The sequence below is a fragment of the Sinohyriopsis cumingii genome, chromosome 4 (assembly GCF_028554795.1).
Source record: "Sinohyriopsis cumingii isolate HCF-2022 chromosome 4, ASM2855479v2, whole genome shotgun sequence".
NCBI classification, from domain to species: domain Eukaryota; kingdom Metazoa; phylum Mollusca; class Bivalvia; order Unionida; family Unionidae; genus Sinohyriopsis; species Sinohyriopsis cumingii.
The window spans coordinates 135,976,273-135,989,427 of record NC_142964.1 but is presented as its reverse complement, the minus strand read 5'-3'; the positions used below and the strand labels follow the sequence as shown (position 1 = coordinate 135,989,427).

General features: G+C 36.4%; 1 protein-coding gene across 2 annotated transcripts in view; it reads right to left on the bottom strand.

The window, feature by feature from the left end:
* Positions 1-538: 538 nt before the first annotated feature.
* LOC149802144 (uncharacterized) overlaps positions 539-13,155 on the bottom strand; it is a 30,117-nt gene continuing 17,500 nt past the window's right edge. Inside the window, exons 2-4 of one of the 2 annotated variants that reach the window (XM_089956543.1) lie at positions 12,791-12,868; positions 11,885-12,031; positions 539-1,504 (exon numbers count right to left, since the gene is read on the bottom strand). In XM_089956543.1, coding sequence (XP_089812669.1) covers positions 1,283-1,504; positions 11,885-12,031; positions 12,791-12,856 — 435 coding nt within the window. In that variant the 5' untranslated portion in view covers positions 12,857-12,868 and the 3' untranslated portion in view covers positions 539-1,282. The remainder of the gene's footprint in view (positions 1,505-11,884; positions 12,032-12,790; positions 12,869-13,155) is intronic. The other variant, XM_089956542.1, reaches the window with a different exon arrangement.

Sequence of the window (13,155 nt, the reverse complement as noted above, 5' to 3'; positions counted from 1 at the left end):
ATACAGAATTTACCTTCTAAGTCCATGAAGTGAAAATGACCGACCAGAGCTAGCATTGTTTTAGGTGCACATCTCGTGTAAGGCCAAGCTGTATAATTTACAACCCAAATTACAGCCATCAATCATACAGCACATTAAGGGGAATTAAAAGTTCTTTTAACAATACCTAATAAATAAAAGGTAATTTGTCAATAGCCAGTATAACCAGTGAGGGTCGCCTAAGAAATTATTTTTCTTACAAAATCTAACGCTATGCAAAATACGAAACTGTAGAGTGCAACCTTTAGTACTAGACTATACAGGTCAACAGAAAAAAAGAAATCAATTAAAAAACACTGGGGCGGAAATGTGGTGTCTGAATGATTTACTTGCATATCCAGCTTTGATTTACTAGGAACATGAAGAAAAGAAAACAATCGTTTGTTACGTCCAAAATGTAATCTTGAACATTTCAAAGTAGTCGGAAATAAACGTGTTAAATCCTCTGCCATTGAGGCATATTTTACAAAATTCAAAACAAAAATAGGAAAAACAAGTGTTGCTATTTAAGAGAGATTTTTATTTCTTGGAAAACAGCCAAAGATGTCCAGTCAATTAGATTGATTTTGTACTTCTACTCCATTGCAAAGCAGTACAACAATGAACACTATTCAAACAACATTAAGATATAACTACACCGAAAGCATGTGTAGTAAGCAGTAAAGTACACTCTGCTAAACAGTGAAATCTGCAGGATGGATTGACAGGTAGAGTCAGGCCTGGGCTACACTGTGCTGTTGGATCATATACTTAACTAATTTACGACTCATGATGTTACCATCTGCATTCATTCCTTTGGGGATACTGGGGCACACCATAAACTGGCCAGGTAGAATCCACTACTGGATTTGAGTGAAAGTTACACCCAGTGTGAGAAGTACAGTCAGAACAAAGAAATTTCACTGGCATAGTTCACTGAACTACACTGAACCACCAGCACCAGTGGATTATGGTCAATACACTTTGTACATACTGTATAGTGCAGTATATGGCTAAGTACACTCAAGCGTTGCATTGCAACACATCTTCATGCTGTCAGACACAATGTCTGTCAGGAGTAGTCAGTCACCTTCGATCATATTATGGTAAAACGTAATGAAAAGTCGTAACAATAATTTTTGACGCCAGTTAAAAATAATATGCATTTATAAATTGTTAGTAATAATATATTCAACAGCTCGATGCTGACATAATTCTCATTAATTCTTATATGCGTTTTGTTTCGATGATTGATCCATACACGTCACTTCTGGACATGGCTTGACTGTTCATCCGAATGTCTACAGATGAGGACAGGTACATGTGAGTGATGTAGAATGTAATCGCTGACGCTACCCAGAATCGTGCGACGTATTGTTCCGAGTCCACGAGTCCCAGTCACGATGAATTCCGCTCCGTGTTCTTTGCAGACTTCAGTTAAACTCTCGCCTGCATGTCCATGGACACGAATGACCTTGCCGTCGATCTGCAAAGAAAATGTTGTTGTGATTAGTTCTTTCCAATCTGTTAAGAAACTGGCCCTGTATGTATTCAAGAAGTGGGAAGTTTTCTTCCCGCAATTTTTTAGAAGTCATATCTGCGCTATTTATTCATGAGTGTTTAATACGGTCCCGTTTTCTAACAGCATTTTTCAGACACCATTACTATACCCATCACATGATAAATGAAGAATGTCAAAATGCACCAAAATGCACACACTTGTAAGCAACAAATTAGGACAACCCACTATACTACACACCCTAAAAGTAATAACTAGGCGATGAAGACGCATCATGTTGTTACGTCCATCCCTCCATGATCAGTAGCAATAACAAGATTTTCAAGGTGGCCATTGTGGCGGCCATAGCGGATGTACAAACAGCACCATTTTTAACCAGAACCAGCTAAAGCATGGGATAAATGTATGCATTAACTTTCATGGCAATCCTCCATATAGTTTAGGAGGAGCCGCGATAAAAAAACATGTTGCAAAACAGACGGACGGGCGTTGGACGACGGACGAGAGGCAATGGACGGACGACGAACAATATATCACATCATAAGCTCTTGTGGCTTATCGTTTAAATTAAGAAAAACATATTAGCCGATCAATCCTGAATGATAAAAACAACAACAATATACATTTCAAGCTTTAAAAAAAGAAACAAACAAAAACCTTAGACCTTCAGGAATTTAACACACATTAAACCACACACCCTTCCATCCACCAAACTTTGGAAGAAATAAAAAAGGCAACCCATCCTGCAATGCACCATACCGAATAAAGAACAAACCTAAGGCCACCAACCTTCCAATTATTTATAAAAGATTACCAGACCACCAATCCTCACAAAAATATTAAAACAAAACAATAAAATCGACCACCTGAAATTTGTAAAGCCAATTAAGCCACCAAGATTTTTTTTAAATCACCTTTAGAATTTATTATCTATGACCTAAGCTTATTTTACTTATTCATGAGTTCTAAGTCTATCCGAGAAAAACTTCCCTTAAGACCTCACCAGTATACAGGCCCTAATACAATCCTTAATTTCAAATGAAAACCTCATGCAAGTAGGCACTGTCGCAATAATGATAACGTTTTACTTCAGAAACTATGAGTGTACTCATCTACAGATGAAATTATGAAAATGTAACGAAGAAATATTACCGCTCCGCTGAACGAGCACAGCCAGATAAGTGGCCGCCCTCTATCAAACATAATTTCACATGTATAAAGTATAAAAACTGACATTATTAGTCAGTGCATACAACCATGGTACAGTCTCCTAGATAAATAACGGACTTCAGATTAGAAAATCAAGCAAACTAACAAGCAGTGCACATGGTTTAACACTCCTTTTGATCAAGGAATAGCAAGTGAATTTAAAGGTAAAATATACTACACAGAAAACAGCCATTTTCAACACATACCGTTATATATTTTTGATATTTACGCTGCAACATGTGGCAAAGATGAGTCAATGGAAATACATAGAACACAGTGTGACATGAATTGCTCACTATGGACGGCAAAATCAGGGTGGGGAGAATCTGATTGGCATTTATCTGATCCAAGGATACCATAATGTGCGTGTGTGTGTGTGTGTGTGATTTGGAGTTTTAACGTAGCTTTAACAATTTTTCAGTTATATCGCTATGATGTCTAGTCTACACTGTGGCTGTTTATATAGATGTCTAACACTGGGACATCATGCCACAGACATGTAGCATAATGTCCCACCTAGTCAACATAATCCTGACACTCGGTTGACCAGTCATAAATCTTAACATCTTAAGGCTGAGCGCCAAGCGAGGCAGCTGCAAGAACCATTTTTAAAATTAAGTCTTTGATATGAGTCGGCCGGGTTCGAACCCGCGACTTCCCGCATCCGAAGCGGACGCTTTAACCACTTAGACCACCAGTCCCAGAATTAGTAAAATCAGATATTATTTGAGATTAGGTAACTGTTGACTGAATGCTCAATAACATAGTCTGTAAGACAGAATGCGCAATAACATAGTCTGTAAGACAGATTTTAGAATAAAAACAAACAAAAACAAACATTTCGACAAAGCAACCAAGATACATCAAAATCATTCAACATAATTTGCAATAACTTCAATAATCATCTTCATAATGATTTGTGTGATATTAATGGAGAGAAATATAGTCTTGATATTTTTAAAAAAAATTTTATCTAACGAAAATTAAACTCTACACTAAGGCTTTTGGAGAACCTACGCCGGCTGATGTGTTAAGTGCAAACCAACGCAAGGAACTAGAACAGTCGAGTACTAGAGACAAATGTCTGCTGAAGGTTTTAATGTTACAGATGATGAAAAATAGGAGTGGCTTCTTTTTCTCGTGATAATGACGGACCAATAGACGAAATATATCTTTATTAAATCAACTTATTAAGTTGTGTGTGATACGAGCTTAATGAGTTCAACTACAAATGAGTAAAAACTAGTACAGTTTGTTTTTACTGTTCAAGACAAAATAAAAACGTTTCAAAACTTAATTTTAGATAAACATGGTTATGAAATGATTAAAACATCACATTAAGATTTCAGCAATATATTTCAAATTAAAGTAAATGCACAATGTGTTTGTGGTGATGGTATAATTTTGTTTCCAAAGTAGTATCGTTATGAAAATAGCACATCGGGCTACAACAGTAGTTTACATAAAGCATCAGATAAATTTAATTTGGATATAAATACTGACACAATGACCGATGTTATAAAGAACGAGATACCAGCAGGTCTATTTCTTTGATCGGGGCTATAATCATTACAAAGTTGTCATTCGGACGGTCAAGCGTACTTAAATGAGGTTATCATTACAACTGTGAAGCTTTCTTACAGTATGTGTTCATTTAAAATTACTGACCCTATCTTTGACGTAATTCCTTAACGATAGTGAACATTTATCTAGTTCGAGGACAAAGTTCTGATAATCAGGAAATTCAGGTGTGTGTGTGTGTGTGTGCGTGCGATTTGGATTTTTAACATAGCTTTAACAATATTTCAGTCATATCGCTACGATGTCTGCAGTGTGGTAGTTTATAGTGATCTCTGGCATTATGCCGCAGACATGTAACATCGTGTCCCAACCCGTCATATTATCCTAACACCTGACCAACCAGTCCTACTAACACTAACCTCTTAATGCTGAGATTATATGAGGCAGCTGTTAGTAACCTTTTTATAAGTCCTTAGAATGACTCGGCTGAGGTTGGATCCCGCGACCTCTCGCATTCGAGGCGGACGCTCTAACCTCTAGGCCACCAGAGTGGTCACTTTCCACAGGAAAGATTTTAGATATTACATGACAGAGTACATGTTTTCTTTTCATTTTGAGGTTGGGTGGCAAAGACACTTTAAAAAAAAAATTAAGGGTTTGTCATTCACAGTTTTTATGGTGATGAAGTGCTTTGAACGAAAATTGAGGGTTCGTTGTCTAGTGGGCTTTTTAAATACAAAATCTGGAGGGTTGGTGAGGTTGGGATTTTTTTAAAAATTGATAGAAGTGTGAGTTGTCAAGTGGATTTATTTCCTAAATATTTTGGTAGATAAAAGATGGGTGAACCAGTGGGTCTTTATTAAATTTGTATAATTATTGGGGGGGGGGGGATCTTAATAGTTGGTGGTTTATTGTATTGGAGGGGATTTTGAGATAATTGCTCAAGGTAAGTTATAATTTTGAGGGTTTAGTTTAAATATAAAAAGTCACTCGAAGACTTTCATAGGAATCAGAATTCATGATGCTACGCAAATTAATTGTTTAAAGATCGAGATTGGTTCGTACAGATACATCTTTGCTAGAATCATTTATGTTCTGAAACTGTACACACAAACAAGCCAGCAGATAAAAAGATAAAACTCTTACAAAGGGAAGGATCATTCTCAGTTATTATTTCGAGACAAGGTACAGCTTCTTTCGTTGTTCGTTTTATGTGTTCAAAGTATGTCCTGGATACTAAGGTCACCTTGTGGAGATTTGTGTTGGGAATTCCTCGAGTGCTGTATATGGAGATTTGTGTTGGGAATTTCTCAAGTGCTATATATGGAGATTTGCGTTGGGAATTCCTCAAGTGCTATATATGGAGATTTGTGTTGGGAATTCCTCAAGTGCTGTATATGGAGATTTGTGTTGGGAATTTCTCAAGTACTATATATGGAGATTTGTGTTGTGAATTCCTCAAGTGCTATATATGGAGATTTGTGTTGGGAATTCCTCAAGTGCTATATATGAAGATTTGTGTTGGGAATTCCTCAAGTGCTATATATGGCCGTAGTAAGCTATTAATGATGCCACTGCCATATAAAAGACAAAATTATAACAATCTTTATGCTGCCAAAACAAAGATAACAAACACTAACAAAAAACAAAAGAAAAAAGAAAGGCTGCGAAGAAAGTAAAATGAATACTTGACTGTAAATATATGGAATATGCAGCACAGAAGTGTATTAGTTCAATTACTGAGTTTCCTATATATGAATTTGAATTTATTGCAGAATAATTCGTGATCAATGGGGAATAATCTATCCTACCATTTACACATATCGAGGTATTAGAAGAACTTAAACGATCTATATATTGAAAGAATTAATTTCTCTGTATCTGGTAAATGGAACTGTAAATAAAAGGTGTTGAATTTTCAAACTGGAATCCAGATTGGTCGAGTATTAGGATCATCCTGTATTGACCAGCTTTTAAACAATTAGAACTCTGTAACTAAATTCTGTTCAACCGTATTCAATTTCCCGTGGCCTCGAGTAAAATATCTTTTCAGCATCCGAGTCAAATTGTTTTGAACATATACAAAGACGGGGACATACGGCATTCTAGGAAAATCCAACATTTAATTTTATTAGGTAAGAAAGAAGACTAAAAGAGGTCGAGTCTGGACGGCCTGGAAGTTATTTGAAATCTGTCTGGAAGATACTACATTTATACACCACTCCACATTAGGAGAAACAATTTCAACATGCAAATGTGTTTTATGATTGGAGTTTTTTTTAAAAACTTACATTTTCTTTCACTTAGGTTTCATTGTAGTTTCAAGTCAAACCAATCTACCTTGCTTTCTTCCGGAATGAATTAACTATTACCTTTAAGCACAGGATTCTGACGTTTTGTCAATAAAATACAAAGAAAATTTGTAACACGAAATAACCGTATATGTACTGGAGAAGGACTTGACGGGTAATGCTGATTTGCCGTAATAGATCCATGTGACGGTCGTTCGAGAGTTATTTGTTTGTACGTTAGGTCTGTTGAGTGGATATGTGTAGCTTTCTAAGTCTTCGTACAGATGGTATATGGAGAACTCGCCCCATGGAGAACTCACCCCAACGTATCTGGAGAAGTCGCCTCAGAGTGGTTTGAGAAGTCCCCCCAAAACTCGTCATCCAGAAAACCTATTTAATATTTATCTTTGAAATAAATAAATAATTTAAAAGATAGAAACGTGTACCTTAGAACAATACCGTTAGCAACAAAAAAAAAAATAACGTCGCCACATGGTGGTTACCGCATTATATGAATACATGAATGATATATCTTACCATCTGGTGTTGACTCTCCTGTACAAAGAAGCAAACTCCATACCTATGCAACTCAAGATGGTTTCGGAAGGGAAACTGAAACGAAGTCAGACCCGGAAAAGAAGAAAAAAAACAAAACAAGGAAGAATATTTCACTTGTTGGATACGTTCAAAAACAAAGAACTAAGTGTCATGTATCCTAATTCTATTTTATTATGTTTGTCATTCCAACGTAATGGTGCAAATGTCATCATGGCAAAGTGTATATTCATTTTTGGTCATTTTGTAAATTTCGGTAAGTTCATAGATACATGCATTGATATCAAAATCATTGTCAAATTTGCTGAGATCATACTTTTCATCGGAAATCTTCTAAAACAACATGAACACTTGTTTAAAAATACAAAAAGCACGAGTCTTTATTGCTTATAACTCGGATATAAACATTTTTGTTCTTGATCCATTTTGACAAAATCTATGTAAGTGCCGTGCGTAACTTATTTAAATTCATTGATGTTCAAATAAATGCAATTAATTTTATCAAACGTACTATTAAGTAGTCACAGTCATTTTTGTAGAGGGTTCAGACTGTCAAATAGATCGTTGAATACCTTTTCCTTCATTGAATATGTTCAGCGCGTATCCCAATACTTTTTTTCCCATTCTCTTAGACAATCCTACGCTTGATACTGTATAATATGGGAAATAGTGCCTTTTTCTTCATCAGTGCTCATCTCTGACAGTTATACGGCAAATCTGTTTCAATATTGGTAGCAAAAAGTATTCGTTTTGAAATCCTAACTTTATATCGTTGCTGAATTCTGATATTTATATTGTACAATTATATTAACATGTGAACTATAACAATCCTCAATTTTTTTACTCTTTTTTTTTCCTCCATCTTTGAAAAGTAAGAAATTATCTACCGAATGAAAAAACACTAAAGACATGCTTACGCTTTTTCATTCAATGTTTCCATCAATTTATTATGCACCTTTGATTTTGTATGTAACTGCATCGGAAGAATATGCATTTTGCTTCCACACTTATGTTCAAGACTGTTTTCCACTCGTAGAGTCGTTGTATAATAAACCCTTCCTTCCCATTCTGCATTCATCTTGTTTGTGTAATGTCAATAATAGAAAAATAAATCACTTATAATTAAGAGTCCGTGTATTCATATAAACTCGTTAGATTTCTTATAACACACACTGGAACACAACGAGAAAATGTTTAAAACAAATGTTACTGTTAACTTTCTTGATTGATACATCTATTATACAAACATTATTCATTAATGTGGCAATTACTCTCAAGCTGGGGCCCCGAGTGGCCGAGTGGTCTAAAGCGCTCTCCGTTACGGATCACTGCCATCTCACCTCTGTCTGCGGCGGTTCGAGTCTAAGATTCAGCCAATGTGGGCATGTGAGAAAGCTTGCCAGTAGCTTCTTGTGGGTCGTTGGTTCTTTCCGGGGTTTTCCGGGTTCTTCCTCCACCATTAATACTGGCCGCCATGTATAGCCTATCGTGTGCTGAAAAATGGCGTTAAACCCCACAACAACAACAACAACTCTGAAGCTCGGAGCAGGCTGATTCGGTACAAATTACTGACTGATTCGGCCCAAATTTCCGGCGTATTCGGAAAACTTCCAAGCTGATTCGGACCATGTGAAATATTATTCAGTTTAGTCCAGGATTTAAATGTGACATTTAAATTTGATTTTAAAGATGATTTTCTCATTATGTCCCAAGTACGTCGAGCAGTTCAAATATGCATTTAAGGTAACAAAATCCCGTTAAAAGGCGTGGCCATGGTGTTGTTATATATAATATAAAAACGTAATCCTGTTTATTTCGCATCGGAATTTAGAGAAATATTTTTTAAAAGTTCTTGTTCAACTTGAAATAGTTTGTTTTATTGAGAAATAATAAAATTACGAACACTGACAAAAAAAAGAAGAAATAAACTAAATGATGGGTGTATTAAATGTGAGCTTTCAGAAACCGACCGAATTCTGCGCATTATCCATGATGTTTAACTCGGTAGCGACCGCATTTCCTGAGTAGGCGTCAATGATGATTTTTATCGAGTTCAAGTATCATTCATCAATTGTTTGTAAATCTCAATAAAAAATCAGATTAAATCGTTCAGTTAGAGAGATGATACTATAACCCTTTGGCTTATTGACGGTCATCGCCAATTCAGTCGGCTTCTGGTTATAGAGGTCCATGCCATAAAGTCATCTCAGGATGACTCTGGTTATTAGGTTGGAACCCTTTCATATATAAAACTGCAGACGTCACATCATGCTTACACCCGCTCTATTTTTCCCAAATAAAATGCATCTAATGATTTGAAAAGCAGAGCAAAACACTTCTTTTTTGTTAAGTACAGAAGCGGAGTTGATCAAATAGAAAAGTTGAAAAGTTGCAAATTTTATAGATCTAATAAGTTATTAAGTTGAAGAAAAACAACAATACATAAAGCCTTAAACAAACATGTGGCGACATCTCAGAATTAGTATATATGATAATTGGGGCGACTTCTCCAGGCGCAGTGGGACGAATTATCCGACCACCATGGGGCAACTTCCCCTGGCTCCTGGGATGAGTTCTCCATGGGGTGAGTTCTCCATAATTCGCACAGATTTGGTTATTTCGTGTTACAGACGTGCCAACACTGACGAGTCCGTCTCAGTAAGACAGTTGATTTTTATTCCCTAAGTATGACCAGGGTTCAGTAAGGTGTAACAAAATATCATAAACTGCTGTTGTAAAAGCTGGAAAACGTAATTAAAAGTTCGGTATTCGGAACGTGCAGTGACGATAAACATTATGTTAAACTGAAAAGTTTGTAAAGTATGCGTAGACTTTATTTACCAGTAGTACAGTGCAATGTTTTTTAGTTCCAAACCCTATGCAGTTCAATGGCTTGTTGCTCTCTCTCAACTTGACGTAATTCCTGGAAATTCTTTTTCCATTTCACATGACGACGGCATTCACATTTCCCGCCACGTGTCACACTCAAATTGGCACGTGATGTCCAATAAACACAATTGTGTCCCTTCGAACTTTTATTCATAAGAATATTAATATTCCTTTTTAATTTTTCTGTGTTGATTAAAATCAAACACGGATGAACAATTTTTCGGCAATGATCATTTTTCAGAAGTTTTTGCTTTTATGCCGTAAATCCGGCTTTTAAGGGTAATTTTTCGTAAGACTTACGGCAAAATCGCAAGTGTTGGATAGGACTGGTGTTGCCACAAATTTCATCGTATTTTTTAAGACACCTGTGATTTAAGTATCAAAGAGCACACACCAGACCTGCCAACCCTGACGAGTCCGTCTCAGTAAGGAAGTTGTTTTTTTTATCCCCGTAAGATTGACCAGTTTTCAGTAAGGTGCAACAAAATATCAACAACTGCTATTGTAAAGTTGGGAAACGTAATTAAAAGTTCGACGCATCGACGATAAACATTATGATCAACTGAAAGTTTGTAAAGTAAGCGTAGACTTTATTTATCACTACTACAGTTGCACAAACTCTAGTTCCAAACCCTATGCAGCTCAATCGCTTGCTGCTGTCTCTCAACTTGACATAATTCCTGGAAATTCTTTTTCCATTTCACATGACGACGGCAATCATATCTCCCGGCACGAGACACTCTCAAATTGGCAAGTGATGTCCAATAAACGTAATTGTGACCTTTCCAGCTTTTATTCACAAGAATCTGAATACTCCTTTCTATTCTTCTGTGTTGATTATTAACACTTTTCTAGAAGCTTATTTTTCATTTCGTCTTAAACATGCATCACTTTTTGGACGCCATTTTTAAAAATTCTATAATCAACACTTTGATCATGCAGACACCTCACATGAACAAATAGGTGCAGTTTAAAGCGTCTGGGTTGCTGCTGTAAAGTTAGTCTGGTTCCCTGACTAATTTCACTAATTCTAAGATGTAAGCCGGATCCAAAAAATACCCGGATGAACCAATTATCCGGATTTTTCGGTAACGAACATTTTGCCGTAGTTTTTGCTAGTATGCCACAAGTCCGTAGTCTAAGGGTTATTTTCGAAAGATCTACAGCAAAATCGTAGTGCTTCTACATACATTTTCGTGCAAAAGGTACACACTAGCGTTTTATTCTTTTGATCAAGACTTTTCCACAGATTCCAAATATATGATGATGCCTTTTTTAATTTATTCACGGTGATTCAATAAAAACTGAAAAGTATAGGATACTAGAATCAACTGAAAATGAGGCCGACTTTTGTGTCCAACAGTATGTACTAGCTAACAATACAGCGTAGTTTGAAGAGGCCATTATGGAATCAGACCACAATTATTAGTGCCACAAGTGTAGTCCCAGTCTATTTTTAGAGACTTTTTCCTGTTTCCTTTTGGTGGTGATACAAGAGTCAGATTTAGGCTTTCTTGGTATGAGTTTAAAGGTAATTGTTTATTCTTTAGAATATGAGCTTATGGTGTGATTGTCTCTTGTGTGTTTCGGCGACAGAGTACAGTGAGTAATAAGGTCTTGTTGATGATCCGGAAGTGAAATCTGTGTTTCAATGCACGTTGGTTTGTTTACAGTCCAGCCTCTCAAAATCTGTATGCGGACCTATGACAAGTACTTCACCATGAATTCATCTCTGAAGGTATTTTAGATTAAATATGATTTGTATTGATTGTCACACAGTGGAATTTCAGTACTGAGAAGCAAATGTAGAGAATCTATAGTAAAATTAATTGTGTTCAGGGTCCATGTTGGGATAGGTTTGTGACAAAAGTATCAACCATACCTTGTTTCTCGCCAGAAGAGTTTCCAGTTCGGTTAAAAACTTCTGTTCCTTATGCTCGAATTCATGGACCATTCGCTCTATAACCATCGGATTGGAATTCATCATCAGGGATGTGGCTGTGAAACACACACAGGAAATTGTGTTATACTGCTGAAGCGAAATGAATCAAATGGAAATATGATAGCGCTGCATTGAAACCGCTCCAGTAGAAGATTTTGACATATAGCAGACAGCAGCATTTTAAACCTTTTTACCGTATTCAACCCTCACTGCTTTCCAGGTGATACAATTTTGCTATTTTTCAAGATTATGCCAATGAATACAAATTATCTGACAAATTTTAAAATACGCAGAACTATTATATGTTGCGGTTAGAAAACCAGCGTGTTTGTGTATTTAGATTTTTAACGCAGCTTAAACAATTTTTGTCATATCGCTACGATGTCTACAGTGTGGCAGTTTATAGTGATGTCTAGCCCTTGGACATCATACCGCAAACATGTAGCATCATGTTCCATCTAGTCACATTATCCTGACACCAGGCTGACCAGCTCCAACACTAACCTATTAGTGCTGAGCGCCAGGCGAGGCAGCTGCTAGTACCATTTTTATGATCTGTAAGTTTTTATACGACTTGGCTGGGGTTCGAACCCGCGACCTCCCACATCCAAGGCAGACGCTCTAAACACTAAGGCCAAAGAAGCGGTCTTAGAAAACCAAAATGTTAGGCTCAAGCATCCAATAAATTCTGTCGGATAAGTTTTTCCAGTAATCGCAATATACATTTGGATTCAGAATCATTTTGAAACCTTTATTCTGCAAAAGCTCTGTGTTAGTGTGTGTGTGTGTGTGTGTGTGTATGAGAGAGAGAGAGAGAGAGAGAGAGAGAGAGAGAGAGAGACTTACGTGGATAAGCAAAACTGAAATCTGAGGTATGGACAAGCAGAACAAGGTCTCCTTCCTTATGAACATTCTCTAAATACCCTGTAAAAGAATATATGCAAATATACATAATACATACATACGCACTCACGCACACACATATGTAGATACATACATACATATGTCACTGTCACAAAAACATACATTTATATATCGCTGTAGCAAAGAAAAATGTCTTGGTGTCGTTTTGGTGGAAGTTGTTTCACAAAGAGTAAACAATTTCACGTAATGGTAAGAAAGGAAAGATAAATGTTCGAAACTATTAACTTTTCGTATTTATGTCGGACATAAAACTCTTTCCTTGCCTATGTTTTTTTTATATATAAAAA